The sequence below is a fragment of the Vulpes vulpes genome, chromosome X (assembly GCF_048418805.1).
Source record: "Vulpes vulpes isolate BD-2025 chromosome X, VulVul3, whole genome shotgun sequence".
NCBI lineage: Eukaryota > Metazoa > Chordata > Mammalia > Carnivora > Canidae > Vulpes > Vulpes vulpes.
In genome coordinates, this window is record NC_132796.1 from 47,797,472 (window position 1) to 47,809,019 (window position 11,548).

General features: G+C 39.7%; 1 protein-coding gene across 1 annotated transcript; it reads right to left on the bottom strand.

Moving 5' to 3' along the window:
• Window positions 1-9,652: 9,652 nt before the first annotated feature.
• LOC112911219 (SCP2 sterol-binding domain-containing protein 1) lies at window positions 9,653-10,213 on the bottom strand. Its single transcript, XM_025987656.2, has one exon. It carries the CDS (start codon window positions 10,211-10,213, stop codon window positions 9,743-9,745), a length of 471 nt encoding a protein of 156 aa, XP_025843441.2. The 3' UTR covers window positions 9,653-9,742.
• Window positions 10,214-11,548: the final 1,335 nt, after the last annotated feature.

The window sequence follows — 11,548 nt, forward strand, 5'->3', positions numbered from 1 at the left end:
TGGGGGGGGTTAGAGGCTGATTCTGGATAGTGCATTTTTGTAAAGACCCCTATCTTTCCCCTTTCATTCCCATGAAGCTGAAGATCTCTCTATTCCATGTGTTCCAAGAAATTTTGACTAAAGTGCATAAGAGCACCATGTCCAATATGTGACAAATGAGTCCTGACACCTGTTGATAATTAGGGATTACTAGGTCAAAAAGTGTTTTAAGTAGTGATAGCCTTGAGGAGGCACTTATATTAGTTTCTGGCCACTGTAAGAAATATCCGCAAACTTGGAGGCTTAAAACAGCAGAAATTTATTATCTCACAGATCTGGAAGTCAAATATCTGAAGTCAGTATTATTTGGCTGAAATCAAGGTGTTCGCAGAGCCATAGCCCTTCTGGCTGCTCTAGGGGAGAATCCGTTTCTAGTCTTTTCCAGCTTCTGGTGGCCACTGAAATTCTTTGACATAGTCACATTACTCCAATCTTCAAGGCCAGCATCTTCAAATGTCCCTCTGCTCTGTCTTCACCTTTTCTTTGTGTGTGAAAGATCTGCTACTATTCAGGGCCAATCTAGATAATCCAGGAAAATCTCCCCATTTTAAGATTTTAATGTAATTATATCTGTAATTAAAATTTTAAACTTCTTTATTTAAAATTTTAAATTTATTTACATGTAAAGTACCATTCTTCCATTTTATTTATTTTACCATAGAAAGTAACAGTCACAGGTTCCAGGCATGTACCATGTAGATGTGTTTCGCTTGCAGGGGAGGGTGCCTTTTTTCAGCATACCACAGCCACAGGAACTATGGAATCCATCCTGTCACATGTTCAAGAATACTAAAACTTCATAGGCTTATGGTGCTGCAGGACCCTTCCAGCTGTACCAATGGGCTTGAATTAAACAAGCACTCTCCAAGTCTAAGGCATTGCCTGTGAAATATTTAGGTTGATAAAATTTATCTGCAAGCTACTGCTTCCCCTTGTGTGTTTCTCCATCCCCCTCCTTCTAACTCTCCACTCCTACTTTTGTACATCCCATTCACCTGAGGCAAGCTTGAGGCCCCTAACAAGCACATACCTCTAAGTTGCTATCCCTCAAGTCTCCAGCTCTGGTTCTATCTCTCTTTAGAGCCCCAAATCCATTTACTTAACTCTCTGCTACATTCAATATCAACCTAAAATAATATCAACCTAAAATATCAAAACTAAAATAACTTCACCATAAATCTGACACCCTTCCTGTATCTTCTGGTCCTAGTAAATGGCAACAGTATGCACAAAGTCATCCAAACTTCACTCTTTGCACTCAGACAGATTGGGGTTGAGTTCTGGCTTCACCACTTACTATCTGTGAAAACCTGAGGAATATATTTTCTATGCCTCATATTCTTCTTTGTGTGTGTGTATGTTTATTTTTTTATTAGACTTCAATTTGCCAACACACATATATATATATATATAGGATAACGGCCAGTAATCATCCTGTCAAGTGCCCCTCTCAGTGCCCATCACTAATCACCCCATCCCACCGCTCACCTCCTGTTCCAATTCCCTTTGTTCATTTCCCAGAGTTAGGAGTCTCTCAAGTTCTGTCACTCTGTCTGATTTTTCCCACTCATTTTCTCTCCTTCCCCTTTAATCCCTTTCACTATTTTTCATATTCCCCATATGAGTGAAAACATATAATGTATGTCCTTCTCCAATTGACTTACTTCATTCAGCATAATACCCTCCAGTTCTATACACATTGAAGCAACTGGTGGGTATTTGTCCTTTCTAATGGCTGAGTAATATTCCATTGGATGGATATATATATATATATATATATATATATATATATATATATATATCACATCTTCTTTATCCATTCATATGTTGATGGACACCAAGGCTCCTTCCACAGTTTGGCTATTGTGGACATTGGGGCTATAAACATTGGGGTGCAGCTGAATCAGCTTTTCACTGCATCTGTATCTTTAGGGTAAATCCCCAGCACTGCAATTCCTGGGTTGTAGGGTAGCTCTATTTTTAAATCTTTGAGGAACCTCCACACAGTATTCCAGACTGGCTGTACCAGTTCACATTCTCATCAACAGTGCAACAGGGTTCCCTTTTCTCCACATCCTCTCCAACATTTGGTGTTTCCTGTCTTGTTAATTTTCCCCATTCTCACTGGTGTGAGGTGGTAGCTCATTGTGGTTTTGACTTGTTTTTCCTTGGTGGCAAGTGCTGCAGAGCATTTTCTCATGTGCTTGTTGGCCATGTCTATGTCTTCCTCTGTGAAATTTCTGTTCATGACTTTTGCCCATTTCATGATTCGATTGTTGTTTCTTTGCTGTTGAGTTTAATAAGCTGTTTATAGATCTTGGATACTATCTCTTTATCTGATAGGTCATTTGCAAATATCTTCTCCCATTCTGTAGGTTGTCTTTTAGTTTTGTCGACAGTTTCCTTTACTGTGCAGAACCTTTTTATCTTTATTAGCTTCCAATAGTTCATTTTTGCTTTTGTTTCCCTTGCCTTCATAGATGTGTCTTGTAAGAAGTTGCTGTGGCCAAGTTCAAAAAAGGTGTTGCCTGTGTTCTCCTCTAGGATTTTGATGGAACCTTGTCTCACATTTAGACCTCTCATCCATTTTGAGTTTATCTTTGTGTATTGTGTAAGAGAATGATCTAGTTTCATTCTTTTCTGCACATGGCTGTCCAATTTTCCCAGCACCATTATTGAAGAGACTGTCCTATTTCCAGTGGATAGTCTTTCTGGCTTTGTCAAATATTAGCTGACCATAGAGTTGAGGGTCCCCTTCTGGATTCTCTATTCTGTTCCATTGATCTATCTGTCTGTTTTTGTGCCAGTACCACACAGTCTTGACGATCACAGCTTTGTAGTACAACTTGAAATCTGGCATTGTGATGCCCCTGGCTCTGGTTTTCTTTTTAATATTCCCCTGGCTATTCAGGGTCTTTTCTGAATCCACCCAAATCTTAAGATGATTTGTTCCAACTCTCTGAAGAAAGTCCAGGGTATTTTGATAGGGATTGCACTGAATGTGTATATTGACCTGGGTAGCATTGACATTTTCACAATATTAATTCTTCCAATCCATGAGCATGGAATATTTTTCCATCTCTTTGTGTCTTACTCAATTTCTTTCAGAAGTATTCTGTAGTTTTTATGGCATAGATCCTTTACCTCTTTAGTTAGGTGTATTCCGAGGTATCTTATGCTTTTGGGTGCAATTGTAAATGGGACTGACTCCTTCATTTCTCTTTCTTCAGTCTCATTGTTAGTGTCTAGAAATGCCACTTATTTCTGGACATTGATTTTGTATCCTGCCACGCTGCCAAATTGCTGTATGAGTTCTAGCAATGTTGTGGTGGAGGCTTTTGGGTTTTCTATGTACACTATCATGTCATCTGCGAAGAGGGAGAGTTTGACTTTTTCTTTGCCAATTTGAATGCATTTTCTTTCTTTCTTTTTTAGTCTGATTGCTGAGGCTGGGAATTCTAGTACTGTTTAAATAGCAGTGGTGAGAGTGGACATCCCTGTCTTGTTCCCTATCTTAGGGGAAAAGCTCCCAGTGTTTCCCCATTGGGACTGATATTTACTGTGGGCTTTTCTTAGATGGCTTTTAAGATGCTGAGGAATATTTCCTCTATCCCTACACTCTGAAGAGTTTTGATCAGGAATGGATGCTGTCTTTTGTCAAGTGCTTTCTCTGCATCTATGGAGAGGATCATATAGTTCTTGTTTTTTCTCCTTTTGCTATGACCTACCATGTCGATTGCTTTACGAGTGTTGAACCAGCCTTGCATCCCGGGGATGAATCCCACTTGGACATAGTGAATAATCTTAATGTATTGTTGGATCCTATTGGCTAGCATCTTGGTGAGAATTTTTGCATCCATGTTCATCAGGAATACTGATGTATAATTCTCCTTTTGGTGTGGTTTTTGTCTGCTTTTGGAATTAAGGTGATGCTGGTCTCATAAAATGAGTTTGGAAATATTCCATGCCTTTCTAGCTTTCAGAATAGCTTTAGTAGAATAGGTATTGTTTCTTTAAACGTTTGATACAATTCCCCTGGGAAGCTATCTGGCTCTGGACTTTTGTGTCTTCGGAGGTTTTTATGACTGCTTCAACTTCATCCCTGGTTATTAGCCTGTTCAGGTTTTCTATTTCTTCCTGTTCCAGTTTTTGTAGTTTGTGGTTTTCCAGAAATGCGTCCATTTCTGCTAGATTTCCTAATTTATTGGCGTATAGCTGTTCATAATATGTGTTTAAAATAGTTTGTATTTCCTTGATATTGGTTGTGATCTCTCCTTTTTCGTTCATGGTTTTATTAATTTGAGACTTTTTTCTTCTTAATAAGGCTGGCTAATGGTTTATCTATCTGATTCTTTCAAAGAACCAACTCCTGGTTTTGTTGATCTGGTCCACAGTTCTTCTGTTCTCTATTTCATTGAGTTATGCTCGAATCTTTATTGACTCTCTTCGTCTGCTTGGTGTAGGTTTTATTTGCTGTTCTTTCTCCAGTTCCTCTAGGTGTAAGGTTAGCTTGTGTATTTGAGGGGTTTTATTTCCAATTTTTGGGGGTATGCTTGTATTGCAATGTATTTCCCTCTCAGGACTGCTTTGGCTGTATCCCAAAGATTTTGAATGGTTGTATCTTCATTCTCATTAGTTTCCATGAATCTTTTTAATTCTCTAATTTCCTGGTTTACCCTTTCATCTTTTAGCAGGATGGTCTTTAACCTCCATGTGTTTGAATTTCTTCCAAATTTCTCCTTGTGATTGATTTCAAGTTTCAAGCATAATGGTCTGAAAATATGCAGCGGAGAATCCCAATCTTTTGGTCTTGTTTGAGACCTGATTTGTGACCCAGTATGTGGTCTATTCTGGAGAAAGTTCCATGTGCCCTTGAGAAGAATGTGTATTCAGTCACGTTCAAATGGAAAGTTCTGTATATATCTGTGAAATCCATCTGGTCCAGTGTATCATTTAAAGCTCTTGTTTCTTTGGAGATGTGTGCTTAGAACATATGTCATTTGCATAAAGTGCCGTGTTGAAGTGTCCCAGTATTATTGTATTATTATCTAAGTATGTTTTTACTTTGGTTATTAACTGATTGCTATACTTGGCAGCTTCCACATTAGGAGCATGCATATGATTCTTAGTTACTCTTGTTGGATAGATGCTTTAGTTATGATATAGTGTCCCTCTTTATCTCTTCCTATAGTCTTTGGGATAAACTTTAATTTATCTGATGTGAGGATTGCTACCCCTGCTTCCTTTTGAGGACCATTTGAATGGTAAATTGTTCTACAACCTTTCATTTTCAGGATTTTGAGGTGTCCTTAGCTGGAGGTGTCCTTAGTTCTAAAATGAGTCTCTTGTAGACAGCAAATAGATGGGTCTTGCTGTTTTATCCAGTCTGAAACCCTTCCTCGTTTGATGGTATCATTCAGCCCATTCACTTTCAGAGTTACGATTGAAAGATATGAATTTAATGTCATCATAATATCTATTCAGTCCCTGTGTTTGTGGATTATTTTGGGGGGCTTCCTCTTTCTTTTACAGATTCCCCCTTACTATTTCTTGCAGAGCTGGTTTGGTAGTCACATATTCTTTCATTTTATGCCTATCTTGGAAGCTCTTTATCTCTTCTTCTATTCTGAATGAGAGCCTTGCTGGAAAGAGTATTCTTGACTGCACGTTCTTCTCATTTAGGACCCTGAATATATACTGCCAGCCCTTTCTGGCCTGCCAGGTCTCTGTGGAGAGGTCTGCTGTTAATCTAATATTTCTCCCCATATAAATTTGGGATTTCTTGTCTCATGGTGCTTTGAGGATTATCTCTTAATCCTTTGAATTAGCAAGTTTCACTATTAAATGTCCAGGTATTGAACTGTTTTCATTGATTTTAGGGTGGTACCTCTCTATATCCTGGATCTGAATGCCTGTTTCCCTCTCCACATTATGGATGCTCTCCGCTATGATTTGTTCAAATATGCTTTTTGGTCCTCTCTCCCTTTGGCCCCCCCCTGGAACCCTAATTAAACATAGTTTTTTCCTTCTGAGGCGGTCATTTATTTCCCTTAACCTTTCCTCATGGTGTTTTCATTGTTTTTCTCTTTTTTCCTCAGCTTCCTTCCTTGTCATCAACTTATCTTCTATGTCACTCACTCTTTCTTCTACCTCATTAACCCTTGTTATTAGGACCTCCAGTTTGGATTGCATCTCATTTAATTGATTTTAATTTGGGCTGATGAGATCTAAATTCTGCAGTCATGAAGTCTCTTGAATCCTTTATGCTTTTATCCAGAGCCACCAGTATATTTATAATTGTGCTTCTGAATTGGCTTTCTGACATCGAATCGTAATCTAAATTCTGTAACTCTGTGGCAGAGAGTACTGTTTCTGATTCTTTCTTTTGTCGTGAGTTCTTCTTTCTAGTCATTTTGCTCAGTGCATAGTTGCTGTTTGAGCAGGATGAATCAAGAATATCAACCATGACCTTAGTAACTTCACCCTAGATGATTTTTGTTAGAAGTGAAAACCCTTGTCTCTGTAGCATTCCAGCTATTCTCTCTTTAAACCTCAGGTCGAATTCATAGGTTTTAAGGATGGTTTGAAATTAATCTAGGTAAGTTTTTAGGGCCAGGTGAGTTGAGGACTCTACTCCATCATCTTCTCAGCTCCCCCCCCCCCATGCCTCATGTTCTTCATCTGAAAATGGAGGGTAAAAAAAGCACTTACCTCATACAATTGTTTGGTTAAAAAAAGGTAAATGTAGAGCCCTATAATGATGCAGGACACATTGTAAGCACTAGAAAAATTAGTCTATTTGTTATTAACATTTTCATACTCTACTATTCCACCTTCTCCCTCACCTCCATGCTGCCCCTCCCCACAACTAGAGAATATATCTAGTAAATTGTATTTTTTAAAAGATTTTATTTATTTATTCAGGAGAGACACAGAGATGCAGAGGCACAGGCAGAGGGAGAAGCAGGCTCCAAGACAGGACTCAATCCCGGGTCTCCAGGATTACGCCCCAGGCCATAGGCATTACTAAATCACTGAGCTTTCAGGATGCCCTAGTAAGTCCTATTTATTTTCTTTGTAATAAGTCTTCTCCTTGACATCCTCATAGCCACTGCTCTAGGTCAAGTCTTGGTCCTCTCTAGATCACATACTACCCTCCCAACTGGTCTCCCTGCTTCTATCCCTTACATGACAGTCTCATAAAATGGAACCTCATCTTGATAGAGTCCTAAATTCCTGGATTGTTTTCCTGAAACAGTAACCATTAAATGGCTGTCCATAGGTTTTTACAATTTATCTCAAACCTACCTCATGGAATTCTTTGTATCACATTGAAATTACAGCTGGTCTCTGAATATGCAAAGCTCTTGTGACCCTTTATGCCCTTATATATAATGTTAGCACCATCTAGAAAGCTTTCATTTTTCCCCCTCTTTCTGGCAAAATACCATTTATCCTTCATGATTCAGGATCCTTTGTGAAATCCAGCTTTCCCAAACAGAGTAAATCTGTCAGGCCCATCTCTGAACCCCCACACCACTTTGTACATCCTTCTACCCGAGGAAGGAAAAGAAAGAAACATTTTAGGAATGCCTGTGGCTGAATACCAGGCTCTAGGCTAAATGCTTGACAACACTGAACTTTACTTGAGCCCTGGGGTCCAAGAAAGCAGCCACAGTTGAGAAACTTCCCCACCTTTTTGTGTTCCCAAGAACAGCTAACTAATTGTTTTTTTTAAAGATTTTATTTATTTATTCATGAGAGATACATATAGAGAGAGGCAAAGACATAGGCAGAGGGAGAAGCAGGCTCCATGCAGGGAACCCCGTGTGGGACTCGATCCTGGGACTCTAGGATCACACCCTGAGGCAAAGGCAGACGCTTAACTGCTGAGCCACCCAGCAGTCCCAAGAACAGCTAATTGTAAAGGACCATATTGCCCTGGCATATTCTGAGATAAGACCCTATCCATATTTCCTCATGGTTCCCATAAGACTGATGATGACTTCTTTGTTCACCTGCCTCTATAAAACTTTCCCTTCTTTTCTTTGAGCAGTCTCTTTAAGGTTATAGCCTGAATAAAATCATTTATTTAATTCTGTGAAGTTAGTTTTGTTCTTATTAGTTTACAGGTGAGAAAACTGAAGCTCAGATGCATGGCCTAAGATGGTACCATTAAGGAGGAAATATGATTTCTTTCCAGTCTGTGTGGCTTCCACTAGGTTCTTTCCACAAGTCTTATAAATGGGATGTGACTTAGCTATGCAGGTAAGCAGGCCATGAAACCTTCAAAAGAAGGGACATCCAGGTCTCAAATTCATCTTAATCCTTGTTTGCTGAATGAATTCCTGAATAAACTGTGTCAATTCCCACTGAGGTAGTGTTACAGTGTTTCTCACTTCCTTTTTAACCTAAGCTTCTTTTTAATACGTAGGAAAAACAAATATGAAAGGCTGAAATTTTGAGCCAAAGGAGAATTTACATTTTATTTATTTTTTTAAAGATTTATTTATTTGTTCATGATAGATGGAGAGAGAGAGAGAGAGGCAGAAACACAGGCAGAGGGAGAAGCAGGCTCCATGTTGGGAGCCCGATGTGGGACTTGATCCCGGGACTCCAGGATCGCGCCCTGGGCCAAAGGCAGGTGCTAAACCACTGAGCCACCCAAGGATCCCCAAGAATTTACATTTTAAATGTAGATGATAGTGCTTTATCCTAAGGATTGGGGTTCTCTGAGGAATTTCAGACCTGATGAAGGGGGATGCTGGTGGAAGGGGAAGGCTTAATATCCCTTCCAAAACTTCCAGCCTCCTAAAGACTTCAAGTGGTAGAATTTCCTCAGAGAAGTGGGTAATTCACTTGCGAATGGAAACTCTTCATTTTCCATTGTATCACATTTATTATTCTGTCCAAAAATATCTCAGGATCAGGTGCTGAGAGGTGATAGCCAGATAACATCTTGGGTTAAATGCCTGTCTCTGTTGTAGGATCCTCACTAGAATCATAATATCCTCTCAGTGGAGGAGGCCCCAAGGGTCATCTTATCTAGTCCACTGACAAAGTGGATTGTATCTCAGTCAAATGGGAACCTATGCCTTCTTAGGGATTTGTTTGAGACACTAACTTTGCTCACAGTAGCACACTGTTATTTGTGTCTAGCCTCCATGTTTGTGCTGCAGTAACAATGGTGCCTTCTTTCAGGTCTCTGCTGAAATGACAGACAACCTTATAGATTCAGAGTTCGCACTCAAACCTTAGTCTACCTGAAGAAGACCTCCATTTCAATTCTCAGATTATGTATTCTTTCCTAACAAAGCCAGACACTCCTCCATTATTAGCATGGAAGGTTATATTGGAGCAGTGCACAATGGCTGAGAGAAGGGATTGTCACCTTTACGGGTCTATCAGAATTTTTCAAGGCACAATCTTTTAAATATTTCTGAATCTAGACCCAGTGTAAGGCAATACATTTTACTTCATGACTCATTTTGCACAAACGTGTGTATAACTGAAAGAAAGTTTTCCATGGAAGAGTATTTAACTTTACTACATGCAATTCAATTTTAGTTTACTTATTTTATTTATTTATTTTTTGAGTAAAAATATTGGGTATTTTTTGTTTTAATCTTCAGCTTAAGCATGATTTCCAATCAACATTATAATCGGAGAGAAGTTCTGATCATTTCCTTGGTATTTTACATGCTTAAAATTTAGCCCAGTCTTTGAAAACCCTCTCCAGCTTCTGGCCAAGCAGAACTTTGCCACTCACTTTGAACTTGCCGGCAAGGAAAGCCTTCTGAGGGTTCATCTTGCCCAAAACCAACTCCATAAAGACAGGTTCTGGGATTGTGAAGACAGTGTCTGCTGGGAGCCTGGCAGATCCTGGATACATGTCTCCAGAACCATTCTTCAGATCAATGGTCCACTGCAGAATGATCTTCCCATCTTTGGTGATGTCTAGCTGAAAGATGGCATTGACTTTCTTTACCAGTTGGGCCCCCACCTCTTTGATGTGATGGCTAATGTCCTCAAACACAGGGAAGCTCTGGAATTCTGACAGCTCTAGAGGGTGTGGCACAGCAGGTTCCCGAACTGCACCCAGTTCCTTGAACTGGCCTGCCTGAGGTCCATCCCCTGCTTTGATCTTGTGTTGATGGTCGATTCTCTTCCACATCTTACTGTGCTGGTCCTCTTGCCGTCTGGTTTGTGAGCAGCTGTAGCCAGATTAATATCCACAAGTCAGATTGTGACATCAAAGGTAAGGCCCAAATAGGTAATGAGGCTGGTGTGTGTGCTGCAGTCTTATTGGCCAAACAGACACTAGTTTACTTATTTTAATTTTTGAAACATTTTGGTCATCACTGTCATGTAAGGGGTTCATGGATATATATATTGCCAACATCTGAGAATCAAATCTTCTATTCCCATACTTAGCCTAGACTTTGAAAGCTATACCTTATTGTCTACACGAACATGTCACTATTCTACTATCTTCATTAGCATGACATTAGTTTTCCAGGTCTCCCCTTTCCAGGCAAATGGTTTATTACAGGAACATCTTCAAAAATCCAACAACTAACTCTTCAATGGAAGGCATTTAAAATGTCCTAAGAGTCTTTTAATATCTCACTTCAAAACCCTTGTCTTGCCATTTCCACCAATCTTGGACTGTTGCATTATAATCCTTACATAATTCTAATCGAGTCCCTGCATTAAAAGACCTATCTTGAACCAAACTTCCAATTCTCAAGTTCTAACTTTGTTTTCCCTCCCTTTGAGACATCGTTGCTGAAGCTTTGCATAGGTGCTGTTAGTCATCACCCTGGTAAGCAATAAACTCAACTTGGTCTTATCAACAGTCTGTGTTGGTAATATTTGGAAAGCCAGCTTTTGACATACTACATGATACAGATACAACATGGAGTTTATTGGGGGAAAACTTACAAGCAGGCCAAGATGTAGCAAAGCACACACAGCCTCTCCCAATCTCTCCTTGTTCCATGGCATATGCCAGTTATAGATGTTCTGTGTGCACTAAGGCTAAAGTCCCAGCAAAGAGGGGCCTGCTTGGACACCAGGCTGTCTGTGCAACTGTGAGCACTCCAAGAGAGCACAAGCTCTGACTCCATACTGGGAGAAAAAATTAAGGAACACTTAGTTTCTCTAAGTAACAAGAAACATATCAATGATCTTCTTGATCAGTAACAATGCTAGGAAATATGCATGCCCAGGGCCACAGTTTACATACTAAGGGCCCTAAGAAGAGCCTTTCCCACCAGGAATTCTAATATCAGCCAGAGGCCTTGTCTTTCCACAGCTGGCTCAGTACAGCAATTCACTCTCAACTGAGTTACTGAAAGGGGAAAGGAAATATGGCTCCAGGGCTATCCCAGACTTGTCTCAAATCCATCACTTGGAAGTGATTCCACAAATGACTATTGGGTTACACTTGAGTTTGAAAAACACTTCTAAATTGTAATTAATGTGTTCATTATATTGATTGTGGACA